Source organism: Diabrotica undecimpunctata, chromosome 7 (assembly GCF_040954645.1).
Source record: "Diabrotica undecimpunctata isolate CICGRU chromosome 7, icDiaUnde3, whole genome shotgun sequence".
NCBI classification, from domain to species: Eukaryota; Metazoa; Arthropoda; class Insecta; order Coleoptera; family Chrysomelidae; genus Diabrotica; species Diabrotica undecimpunctata.
The window spans coordinates 54,975,262-54,989,427 of NC_092809.1; the positions used below are offsets into that span (position 1 = coordinate 54,975,262).

General features: G+C 34.7%; 1 protein-coding gene across 1 annotated transcript in view; it reads left to right on the top strand.

Moving 5' to 3' along the window:
• LOC140446764 (fork head domain-containing protein L1-like) overlaps positions 1-14,166 on the top strand; it is a 111,532-nt gene that overhangs the window by 33,361 nt on the left and 64,005 nt on the right. Inside the window, exon 2 of the mRNA XM_072539356.1 lies at positions 9,332-9,602. Coding sequence (XP_072395457.1) covers positions 9,361-9,602 — 242 coding nt within the window. The 5' untranslated portion in view covers positions 9,332-9,360. The remainder of the gene's footprint in view (positions 1-9,331; positions 9,603-14,166) is intronic.

Below are 14,166 nucleotides of genomic sequence, written 5' to 3' on the forward strand. Positions count from 1 at the left end.
GTTTGTAGAACTGGAGATTTATAGCCTCAGTATTTATTTTGGTTAAATGTAGAAATAAAACTTATCCAAAATATATAAAAACGGTAATAAAATATATTTAAAATATTTTTATCTTCGACATCTGTTTATATTTTCTATAGTATTTTGTTATTGATTACTGAGATAAAATTCCAAACTAATATATTTAGAACAAATTGACTAAATAACTTAGGTTTATGCTTTAAAATGATATAAAAAGAAACTAACTAAAAATCTCAATATGTGCGAATAATTCGAAAAATGAAGAAAAATTGTTAACAATAGCCCTTATAAGTTTAAGAATTAATCGTTAGACGCCCAAGGGTGTGTTAAAAATGTCCACCTAATGCTTATTTTCTTGTAAGATATTTATGTTAAAAAAACGGCCCTTTATCAAATGTTATTTTGATTCTACCGATAATTTTGTTTACAATAGTAAACCTACAATAGGATCACAGACAAGAAGTAAAATGTAGATTAGAGAAGGCTAGGAGTGCATTCAACAACATGGCCAAACTCTTTAAAAGCCACAACCTTAATCTGGAGATAAAAGTAAGACTCTTGCGATGTTATATCTTCTCGATATTATACTACGGAGTTGAATCCTGGACACTCACTGAAGCGATGGAGGAAAAACTTGAAGCCCTCGAGATGTGGCTATACTGAAGAATCCTAATGATATCGTGGACGGGCAAGATAACCAACGAGACTATACTACGAAGAATGGGGAAAGAAAGAGAAGTGATGTATACGATTAAAATAAGAAAGTCAGAATATCTGGGACACATAATGAGAAACGACACTAAATACAGCTTACTGAAAATAATCCTTCAAGGCAAAGTATTCGGAAAGCAACGAATTGGGAGAAGAATAATATCATAGTTAAAAAACCTGAGAAAATGGTTCTCCACAACAACAACTAATCTATTTAAAGCATCAGTTAATAAAATAATTATAGCCACAATGATCGCCAATATTCGAAACAAAAGGACACCAAAAGAAGAAGATAATTTTAAAAATAAAAGTAATATCTTGAGTTAAGTGTGGGTGGACACCAAATTCTGGCAGTTTTTCGACAACAAATGGCATTTTATATTACTCCGGAAACAGTAGTACTTAACACAGACACGGCGTAGCAGTTTTCGTATCTAAGTCTATGATGCAGTCGGTCATTAATTTTACTCCAGTATCAGATCGGCTCTTATTTCTCCAACTACAAACAAACACAAGTAAACTAAATATCATACAGATCTATGCACCTACTGCAGATAAATCCGAGGACGAAATTGAACAATTCTACGAAGAAATCAATCAAGTATTAAAATCGACGAAACCACAAGACATCACCGTAATTCTAGGTGATTTTAACTCAAAAATTGGTAAAGGAAAAAGTGACAAATATGTAGGAGAATACGGACTCAGTAAAAGAAATGAACGAGGTGACAGACTACTTCAATTCTACCAGGAGAATAACATGATTGTATCTAATACATTCTTCAACTTACCAAAGAGAAGACTTTATACGTGGAAATCACCCCAGGATAATGGCGAAAGAATAATTCGAAACCAGATTGATTTTTTACTGATAAACGAACGATACAGAAACTCCTTAAAATCCGTTAAAACTTACCCAGGCGCAGATGTCTTTTCAGGCCATAACCCACTAATAGCGCAAATGAGTATTAAACTAAAAAGATTGGAGCAGAAAAGAAGAACAAATCAGATAGACGTCAGTCATTTATGTAACCTGGAGGTAAAGGAGAAACTGCAAAAATGTATTAATAATAATTTGAAAATACTTCATGAAAAAGAAACATCTCAGCCAATGAACAACATTGATAAAAAACGGCAAAACGTAAAAATGGCGATAACAGGTCCTGCGAAGAAAATTCTGACTAAAGAAAAACCAAAAATAAAGCAAAGGTGGATGACTGATAAGATTCTTCTTCTCATGGACAATCGGAGAATAATGAAAGGAAAAAACAAACAAAGGTATAAACAAATACAAAAAGAAATCAAAATAGAAATCAGAATAGCAAAAGAAGATTTTTATAAAAGAAAATGTGAAGAAATAGAGCAATTGCAGGCAAAACATGATATTTTTAATGTACATAAAAAAGTGAAAGAACTTGCAGGTACACAAAAACGTAAGCAGCCAAATACCCTGTACAATGTCAACGGAAACATAATAACAGAACTAGAAGAACAGTTGAAGACATGGAGAAACTATATTGAAGAACTCTTTGCAGATGATAGACAACAATCTGAGCTAAGTAACATACAAGGAGACGAAGGTCCAGAAATAACCGAAGAGGAAGTAATGTACGCACTAAAAAGAATGAAAAATGGTAAAGCCCCAGGTCCAGATATAATACCAACGAAAATCCTTAAACTAATAGAAAAAGACTCAATTCACATTTTAGTTGAACTTTTCAACAGCATTTATACATCAGGAAAAATACCACAAAAATGGCTTTTATCCACCTTTATTATTATACCAAAAAAGATAAATGCCAAACAATGTAGTGATTACCGTACAATCAATCTGATGAGCCATGTACTGAAAATATTCCTGAAAATTATACACTCTAGAGTACACAGAAAACTGGAAATGGACATCAATAATACCCAGTTTGGATTCCGAAATGGACTTGGAACAAGAGAGGCGTTGTTTGCATTGAACGTTATGTCTCAAAGATGTCTTGACATAAATCAAGATGTATTCATGTGTTTCATAGATTACAACAAGGCCTTTGATAAAGTGCGGCATGATCACCTAATCAGACTCCTGACAGAAAAGAATTTAGATAAACGAGACATCCGACTAATAGCAAATATGTACTACAATCAGAAAGCAGTAGTGAGAGTAGAGAATAATTCCACTGAAGAAATTAAAATAAAGCGAGGTGTGAGACAAGGGTGTATACTGTTACCAACCCTGTTTAATCTCTATTCCGAAGACGTAATGAATAGAACACTCTCTGAGCAATCCGTAGGTATTAAAATAAATGGTGTTAGATTAAACAATCTGAGATTTGCCGACGACACCGTTCTGATGGTAGAAACACTTGAAGAGCTACAGACATTGGTGAATAAGATAGCAGACTGCAGCGAAGAATATGGACTATCTTTGAACATAACGAAAACTAAATTTATGGCAATATCGAAATCAACACAAAATGTCCAAAATTTATATTTACACAATGAAATTATCGATCGAGTTAGCAAATACAAATATTTAGGCACTTTTATAAATGAAGACAATGATAGCTCAGCCGAAATCAAAATAAGAATAGAAAAAGCCAGATCCATGTTCACTAAAATGAAGAGAGTGTTCTGCGGAAGAGATTTGAGCCTTGAAATGAAACTTCGCCTGATGAGATGTTACGTATTTTCTGTGCTGTTCTACGGAATGGAGTCATGGACGTTGAAAAATATTGATACCAAAAAATTAGAGGCATTTGAACTGTGGATGTATAGCAGAATCCTAAGAATACCATGGACCGAGAAAGTCACAAATGTCGAGGTCTTGAGAAGAATTAATAAAGAAAAGGAAGTCATATTTACGATCAAAAAACGAAAACTGCAATACTTGGGACACATTACAAGAGGCGAAAGATATGAACTGCTTCGAATAATTATGCAAGGGAAAATAGCAGGGAAAAGGTCCATAGGAAGAAGACGAAACTCCTGGCTAAAGAATCTACGGGAATGGTATAGCTGTAGCAACAACGAATTGTTTCGGTCAGCAGTTTCGAAAATACGTATAGCCCTGATGATCGCCAACCTTCGAACGAAGATGGCACTTGAAGAAGAAGAAGAAGGACATAAAATATCCACCCTTGGTAAAACTTGTTACTAAAGGTTTCTATATAATTTGTCGTTGGCAGGAATTTGTTTAGAGTTGCCTCCCCTTTTAAAGGAATTGAACCCGTCTCTGTTAGAACTGCAGTTGTCACACGCATCTAAGGCTTTGCTTCTTTATTTTGTAGTAATGTATAAGACCTCTTGGGGCTTGTTTATATGTTGTGTTAGTAAGTAGTGAACGCAATTGATTCAAATTGAGCAAGTATTTGTCAGAGCTCGAGTTGAAATTAGAAATAAAGAAGATACAGGATAGTGCTAGTGATTCAAACATTGAGTATGACGATAATGTTTTAGATATAAGCAAGGTAGAACATTGTATTTTACAACAAAGATTTTAAAATTGGTGATTCTCAGAATGACAATGAAGATGTAAATCCAGTGCATCAGTAAATGAGTAAAATAGGTAGAGCATACTTGGTTTACCCTTCAAGAATTAGTAGACAATCAAAGCAGAACATATTTCGAGAACGAGAAGGTCTTCGTAACGAAGGTGCCGTTCCGTCTAATACAGAGTCACTTTTAAAATTTCTCCACGATCACATAATCGACGTAATTATCCGCCCCACTAATGAGGAGGCTAAAAAGAAGAATGTTGAGAAAATCGACAAATTTTAATTACTGGCTTTTACTGGTATTTTAATTTTATTGGGTGTAAATGCGGATACTAAGCTGAACTGTCATGATTTATGGTCAAACGCATTTGGCAGGGCTATCTAAGTTGCCATGAGCAGAAACAAATTTGTAGATTTGTTAAAAGTTTTGCGATTTAATTATAGAGACAAAGGAAACAATGGCAAAAGCAATAGATTGCTCCACTTAGAAATATCTTTGAATTATTGAACGATACTTTACTCCAGGAATGAATCTCGTTATTGATGAGATGCTGTTCCTGTTTAGTCCTGTCACTGTTCAGAGGCCGGTGTTATTTTAAAGTTTTCATAAACAATAAGCCAGGAAAGTAAGGGATTCTGAGTCGAAGGTTAGCAGATTGTAAATCTAGTTACGTTTATAAATGGAGGTTTATTCTGTAAAGGTGAAGAGTACGACACCAGACCCTAAAAATCCAAAAGGTATTGTGAAGCGTCTAGTTGAACTGATAAAGTATACAGACTGCAACGTTACTACATATTGCTATTACACTTCCATAGAGTTAGCGGCAGTTATACTTCTCTCCTATGTCCCTAGGATAAAGCACACAAAAATACTAATTTTCTTATCTACACAACATGATGATGACGTCGTGGGTATTAATGAAAAGAATTATCTAATATACATCTATCCTATAATGCGACCAAGGGTCGAGTCGTCACAATAGACCAAATGGCGAGGAGATATGGTTCCAAGAGATTTATACGAAGTTGACCATTGCCAACTTTCTTTACATTATTAGACATTGTTTCCTTGAACGCATTTTCTTTATTTTCCCTATTTACACTTAACCAACTACAATGCTCCAGGAGCGAGACATCAAACTAATTAAGGCTATTGTTTAACGAAGTTCTAAAAATCTGAAGGGGTTGAATCTTTACACTATAGTGCGATGAAGAGCGTCTTAAGCCAAAAACTTAAAGGCATAAATGGAGCTAAATATGATGATAGACCTCACACTACAAAATCGTAGTATTTCATTTGCGTCAAAGAAGCTATTGCTAAAAATGAAAATATAAAAAAACTATTAAATTCAACCATAGTGTGTGCGAAGTGCAATACATATATATATATATATATATAAAAAAAAAAAAAAGTACTTGTGACTCGTTTGGAACAAATATATAACTGTTTTGGATGGGTTGGAGTCAATAATATTATTGACTCCAACCCATCCAAAACAGTTATATATATATATATATATATATATATATATATATATATATATATATATATATATATATAATCATATTTTCTTATGTTCCAAACGTCACAAGAAATGTCAGGAATTTTCGTTGTCATCTTGAATGATCTAGAACTATTTCTTCTGTTTCGTCTAGGCACTTTTTCTATATGAAATAACTCTCGCGAAATTGTCGCAATAGGAAGATCTAATGCCACTAAAAATCTAGCGCAGTTTTTCCTTTATTATTACCTATTCCCTTTTCCAACCTCCATGAGCTTTCTCTATTCCGGCTGTTCTTCTATCAATATGTGGGGCGTAGGCACAGATTATGATATTCACATTGGTATTGCCTCTATTCAGTTGGACAATCATTATTTTATCACTTCTTCTGGTTAGACTTACTAGGTGTTGCTTTCACTTGATATTCAAAATAATACCCACTTCATTTATTCGATCACTGTTGGCCAAGATATCCAAGATCTCTTGATTTATTACCTTTCCAACGAGTTTTTTGCACACATCCAGTTTAAAACGAGTTTCTTGTACATTTTGTCCTAATATGTATAATAATCTAAAATTGTTACTTCCACAATCATTTTACTATCCAAAATTATAATTTTTTTTTTAGTAATTAAACTTTAAGTTTAAAATTTTGTTCTTTAAAAGCTTGTCTCTATTGTTTCAATTTTTGTTCTAAATTCCTTTAAATATTTCCTACTAAGACTACATCATCAACATATATTAACCCTGCGGTGCACGGGTTATAATTTGATACACGAAGGAACGGGTTGTGTCTGAGAAGCCCAAAAATTAAACTAAGAATTTTTTATGTTTCATTTTGTAACAACAGGTTTGCGTTGCATATATTAGAACTACTACTAAAGACAACTTACATGTACATAAAAAATGAACTGCTATTATAATATTCAAACTAAAAATATAAAAGAAATTACATACTACAATATGGCAGATGTTTAAAGGACACCTTGTACATAACTTATTCAGTCATTTTATCAATGCATATGCGACAAACAGGTACGGTATGTTCTAAGCAAATAAATTTTTTACAGTAGTGACACATTATAGCGAGTTTTACGATCTGTACAAAAAGCACAACGCCCCTTTTTATTTTGCAATTCCGCAGGTGCTTCTACTGGTCCAACACCACTGAGTTTAGCAGGAAGCTCTCTTATATCTCATGCCAAATGAGGAGATTGAGCTTTTGCTTTTATATTGTCCATCACTAACTAAAGACCTAGTTCTTTTAAAAAAAATCTTCTTCTTTTATTTGTTTTTAGATCCGGTGTGTTACTTCTCTGTAACATCACAAATGCATTTATTGCAGCAACATCAAGCAATGCATGAAAGATGACCATGTGCCAGCGTTTTGTATTTCTTGCGACAGTATAGGAACCTCGAAGTTGATCAACGGTGTCCACACCACCTTTCGTAGAGTTATAGAACATTATTGCTTCAGGTTTACTTTCGTCACCCGTTGTCGGATCGATTTGGTCATCATGGTGTAGGGTTGACAAAAGAACAACATGTTTTTTTGGTTTTGGTATATAGGACAATATTGTCATATCTTTGGTAAATCCAAACATAGTTGATTTTGACGGTCTATTGTTAATTAAAAATTCGGTTGGGATATGCCATTTGTTTTTCCGTAGGGTGCCTACAATTGTTAGACTATGATTCGTCAGTAAGTTTTGTGCGAGTTCAATTGATGTAAACCAATTGTCCATTGTGACATTCCGGTTGGATCTGGAGATTGGTTTGCAAAGCCGCTCAACCACATCGTTGACTGCAGAACTGATAGAATATGGACCTGGTGGTTGTGTACCGGCATATATTTCTAATTGATAAGTATAGAACGTGCGAGAATCCACCAAGGAAAATACCTTCAGACAATGGTATAATATTTTTGAAAATTTTCAACTACATCCTCGAATACGACTCTAACTGCTGCAAGTTTGTCTACTTGTGTCCGTTCGTCCCTTTTACGAATATCATCTAGGCGTAAGCACTTCATAAGAAATCGAAATCTGCGGAGAGCCATCGTTGCCGGAAATATGTCAATGCCCGTACCATATCTTTCGTAAAACTCAAAAATTGAAGTTCTACCTCCACGGTAAACTCCAGCTAAGTAAAGCAGACCAATCAGAGCTTTTAGTTCACATATATTTGTTAGCCTCGCATCGGAACTGTCTTTATATCTCACGGACACACGCACGATATATACATTAGTACTTTCAACGATATGTTTTATAATTTTGTCATTAAAAAACAGTTCCCAGCATTCTTTTTCAGTTTTGCAACTTTTCGCTTCACGAATAACTCTAGGAAGTTTTGTTATGATATTTTCTCGTCTAGTTCTAACATTTCGTGATCCGCATATATTATTCCATTTCATTTCATCTTTGGTATTGTAATAAAGATGTTGGTTTGACTTACCTTGTGGAATACATTCTTGTACGTTTAATTCGGTGTCTGATAAATCCAATTCAGACTCTGAGTTATGATTAGCATCTTCATGTTCTAAGTTGCCAACTATAGACTCATCGGAATCGGAATCTTCATAATTTTCTTCCTCGTCGGTTGCAACTTCCTTGTAGAGACGTTGCAAATGTTTTGCCTCTCTCTCGTAAGAATACATTGTTTTGCTAAGCTCTAAAAACAATCCACTGCAAATTTTGTTTTGTACTTTCATAAAAAAAAAACTTACATTAAGGAAAGGGTTGGGTCTGAAGAACGAAAACAGATATATCATCGACACTATTGCTTCAATGCTCATTCGTAACTGAGGGATTATAGCTAGCTATGCCGACGAAAGGTACCTAGACGCCTAGGACCGTACCTCCAGAGATATTAGAAGAACTGAATGGGCCTGACAGACCCAACCCGTGCACCGCAGGGTTAAGCAGTGGGGAAGAGGGAAGACAATCCGTCAGTTTTCATGTTATCTGATCCGAAACTGATGAGAATAAACAAGGACTTGGCACTGAGCCCTGATGCAATCCTACTTTCACATAAAATAGATCGGTATCACCCACACATGTCTTAATACTAGATGTTGCTTGGTATTTTCCTGGACATAGTCCTCAACTGGAATTCCCAACAGAGGATCAGTTCGTTTCTTATACGATTTACCCAGGAGATGACATCATTTCAGTATAATTGTTGCTATACTAGAGAAGGTCTTTTTATTATTATGGCCTAAAAGATTTTTAGACACTTGATGCATAAGTACCTTCAGGAGTAATGTCTTGCATAATCTGGCCAACACACCAACTTATGCAATCTAAGTGTAGTATTACCCCACACCAGCTTGTATTTTTTCTGTACAGGCTGGAATCCCTACTGTAAGAATTTCCCTGTAAGCCAATGTATTATTTTCCTGCCACTTATATGGGATAAAGCATAAGTAGAACAAAATAAACAAATTGTTGATGTAAAGTGCTAATTTTTGCACATCAAGTAATAAGTTTTTTAAAATTTAACGAAAGCTTAAAATTGGTTTTGTTTAAAACTGTTTATAATGGTTCAGTATATTTTTTATTTAATTGAAAATTAAATAAAATTAATGTATTATACTTTTAAATTTTGTTTCAGATTAAATGTGAACTTGCTCCGATGTCAAAATGTTCCCGCTACCCCAACTGGACCCATGTTCCTGCATTGACCATTACAACGAGTGCGTGACACAGAATCCATTCTTGGCCCAAAGACTCTTTAACCCCTATTTTCCCCAGTTTTGGCTGCCGTTTCCCATTAAGATAACCCAGCCCCGTCCAGAAAAGCCGCCGTATTCCTACATTGCCCTTATTGCGATGGCTATATCGTCGTCACCAAAGCAAAGACTCACCCTTAGTGGAATTTATAGGTAACTTTCTCCTATTTTTAAGGCTTATTGGATGATGAACATACTAAGATAAAGGATTAGCTTTTAATGTATTTGAAAAAAGTTTATTTAACAAAATATAGTATGAATTTATTGAAAATTGTTTTCTTGAGATAACAAAGTCTAGAAGAAATCTGTATATAAATAATAAAAACCTTAAACTAAGACACGTATGAAAATCAGGCAAGACAATTCTCAATAAAACAACTAATACCAAATTGAGAAAGAGATATTTGAGAATATTGATCAAAAAAAAATCTCCTGGGTTCTATCTCATAACAGGCTAAATATTAAAAAATTAACAAGGAATGCTGTCACTAAGCCTACATACCTATTTAATGCATAACATTTTTTATCTACATTATAGAACGTTTTCGGAATAACTATTCCGCCATCAGAGAAATCCTAAAATAAGTATAACCACTTTAATTAAAACAAACGTGAAATTAAAAATTAAAATTAAAATTTTCACCAACGTTATTACAAAAATGTGGTTTAACCCTAGATTGCCACCGTTATCCGGTAGTCGCTTGTTGCCAGTCATACGTAAATTTTACGTGTAATGGTTAAAAATGGGAAACAGTTTGTTTTAAGATTTATTCAAAAAACACGCTAATCTTTATAATATAAAAGACAGTAGGTACCTTAAAAAATAAACAAAGACTTCTTCACAGTTTTTCAACACTGTGGACATCTCTTATTTTGATGCTCAGCACAAATGTGCTTTTTGCATATGATGCATTTTACTTTTGTCATCCTTTTCTTATAATATGTACAAAGATAACAGTACTTTCTAGATGCTTCCGCAGCTTCTTCTGAGGTTGATGGCTGCTGTGTTTTCCTCTGTATGCATCAGTAATGGTTGTTCTCAACTGACGGATTAGAGTTGGAATCGTCAGTGTCTGCTTCTGCCATTGCTGTGTTTAGTTCTTACTTAGCTGTAACATAAATTCAAATCTACGTAAAGACTTGTCATTTTTATTAGCTCGGTAAAAATAATGTACATAAATTACAAAACCATTAATGCATGCAATGTTAAGCATGTTATAAAAGAAACATAGCGGCCATCTTTTAGTTTTTCTATTGCAATTTATATTATGGCACATCTGATCAAATGAGTCTGCTCCTTTTTTTATTGAGTTATAATTCATTACAACTTTTGGCTTTTTAGAGATCTCATTTATTGTTGCTTCGTGATGATAGGAGGAAACCAAAATCACCAGTTTATTTGCTTTTGGCTTATAGGACACTAAGCTCATATTTTGATCAAACAAAATAAAGATGTTCCTGGTTTCCTCTCTTAAAAATGAATATCACAAAATTTGGGGGGTAATTCTTTTTTATTCTTCTCCATAGTGCCAATAACAGTAAGTTTGTAGTTTACAAGTAAGTTTGTTACTGGAGGTACACTACAAAACCAGTTATCCATAGTAACATTACGATTTGATCCCTTTATTGACGATACTAAATTTTCAACAAAGTAGTCTGGTATTGGTTTCCCTAAAACTGTTGCTTGCTTACCAAGATAGGGGATGGCATCAATCATATACTTCGTTGAATACACATCATTACTATTTTAATTCCATAACGATCAGGTGTAGAAGGTATGTACATACGAAAAAGACAGTGACCTCTGAAACCAACTAGGTGACGTACGAGCTGGGTTTATAATTGTCCCTACAATTGATTAATAGCATATACCATATTTTTGAAATAGGTGCAAGTCTTTTCTCTAGCAATCTTTGTTCACGTGTATTTTTGTCGTCAAACCTTAGACAATTTATAAGAAAATTAAACCTTGTTCTCGACATGGTAGCTTTGTATATATCACCGCCATACTCACTGTTAAACAATATTTCGCCGGATAGATGGTAATCTTTTAACGCAGCAGACATTATTAGCAGAATAAATAATGCATCTAATTCTTCTACGCACAGGTCTTTTACAGAAGAGTCTGTGGGATTTTTGTAGTTCATTCTTTGGCGACGAATTTCCTTGTTGGTGTGTAAAACGATTTCGTTTTTTATTTCCGTATTAATAAATAAATTGAAGCACTCACGGATATTGAAAGTATAACTTGTGATTTGTGTGGGTCCTGGCTTTATATGTACAAGCATTACACATAAAAACCTGCATGAAGACAGCAGCCCTAGAAGCTCTTGGAGAAGTGGACCAAAAATACACCCAACAAACTACGAAATTAACCGAAGACACACTAACATGCATAAAAGAGAAAAAAGAACTTCATATAAAATACCTGAACACAAAAAACTATGAGGACTTGGAACTATACAGAAAAAAAATAAAGAAGTGAAAAGAAAAGTAGCAAATGAAAAAAATTAAAGATGGGAAAAAACATGCACAGAGATAGAACAGCACATAGGAGGAACGAGAAATTCAGAGTCATGGCGCATCTTAAAGTCGCTCCAAAGAAATAAGACAGAGAAAATCAAGATCGGTTAAATCAAAGAAAACGAATGGCAAGAATACTATAAAAAATTGCTAACCGAAGACCGCCCCAAATTTAAACAATCAGAAATAGACGGAATAGAAATCTACACACATGACGAAATCGAATTAAGCCTAGCTGAGGTAAAAAGAACGATCAAAACTTTAAAGAACAAAAAAGCAGAAGGCCCCGGCGGAATTCCAAATGAATTGATAAAAAACGGATCGGAAAAGTTATTCCGTATGATACATAAAATGTTTGAGAGAGCACTGAATGGAGAAGACTTACCGGCAGAATGGACCCAAGCATATATGACATCAATATACAAGAAAGGAAATAGAAAAAACTGCGAAAACTATCGGGGAATCAGCATTATATCATCTATAGGCAGACTGTATGGAAAGCCCATAAAGGAAAAATTAGAAATAAAAATACAAGATAAAATCGGAGAAGACCAGGCAGGTTTCACAGCGGGGAAAGCATGCTTAGATCACATTTACACGGTCGAACAACTAATAGAAAAAAGAATGGCCAAAAATAGATCCGTCCATCTGGCTTTTGTTGATCTTAAGAAGGCATATGACTCAATACCTAGAACCAAGCTATGGGAAGCAATGGAAGACATCGAAGTTCCACGAAGATTAATAAACGCGGTAAAAGCACTCTACAAGAATAACGAAGTAGCTATCAAAACGGGCAATAGAATATGCAGGCCATTTAAGACGACAAAGGGACTACTACAGGGTTGCTCCACATCCCCCACCCTGTTCAAAATATTCCTGGAAAAAACCCTGAAACCATGGAAAAGAAAGTGCGAAGGAATGGGTATACCAGTAAGGAACGAATATCTATATACGCTAAGTTTTGCCGACGACCAAATAGTGATCGCACAAGACGAGGATGACCTCAGTTTTATGATGAGAAAACTGGAGCAGGAATATACAAAGAATGGGATGGAAATAAACCTAAAGAAAACTGAATACCTAACAACGGAGAATACAGAAATAAAACAGCTGGAAATAGACGAAGGTAAACAAATCAAAGGAACAGACAAGTATAAGTATTTAGGTTTCATAATATCAAACAAAGGAACAACGGAGGAAGATATAAAAAATAGACTAGGACAAACAAGAGACTGCATACGAAAATTGAACCCGGTACTATGGGATAAGAACATCAGCATGAAAACAAAGGAAAAAATATATAATACCATGGCAAGAAGTATCCTCACTTATGGGTGTGAAAATTGGACAATAAATAAGAAAACCAAAAACAAAATAAGAGCAACAGAGATAAAATTCCTAAGGAGAAGCTGCAGAGTAACAAGAAGAGACAGAATAAATAAGATGGAGATTAAGAGGAGAATGGGAATGAACTCCGACATAATAGACTACATCGAACAGAAGAGATTAACATGGTACGGACATGTCAGAAGAGCAGACCAAAATCGGTGGATAAATAGAATAACAGAGTGGAGCCCGATAGGAAGAAGAAAGAGAGGCAGACCCCGAAGATCTTTCAGAGATGAGGTGGACGAAGCAATGAGTAGAAGAAACCTACAGGAAGGGGACTGGCTAAACAGGAAAAATTGGAGAAAACGGTTGAGTGAAGGAATACAGTGAAAACTGTGGAAATCCTTGTATATATATATGGATGGAGCATCATTTGGTTTAACAAACGGGTCTAGACTTGGGTTTTCTGAATCAGCGTCTTGCGCTGGAGGAGGTGTGACTATTTCTTCCAAACTGAGTTTTGAGCTATTTTGTGTAGACTGGGTTGTATCTATATTGATGATTGTTGTACGGTTGGAGTGTTTAAGGGGTTAGTTGGAAGTATTTGGTAAGGTGTGGATTGCGAAGATGTTTGGGAGTGAGGAGTTTGGTTATAACTTTCAGAAACTGATTCTTGGGTTGTTTTGCAATTTGCTGCAGTATGGCCTTGCCTTTTACATGAAAAACATACCAAGGAATCTTGTGACAAAAAAATCCTATAGTTGTTGTTATCATAATTAATTAATATAGATTCAGGTATTGAGGAAAGTGGCGGTGTGATAAAAATTTGTCGTCTAAAACTATAAACGTGGCTGAATTCCGGCAA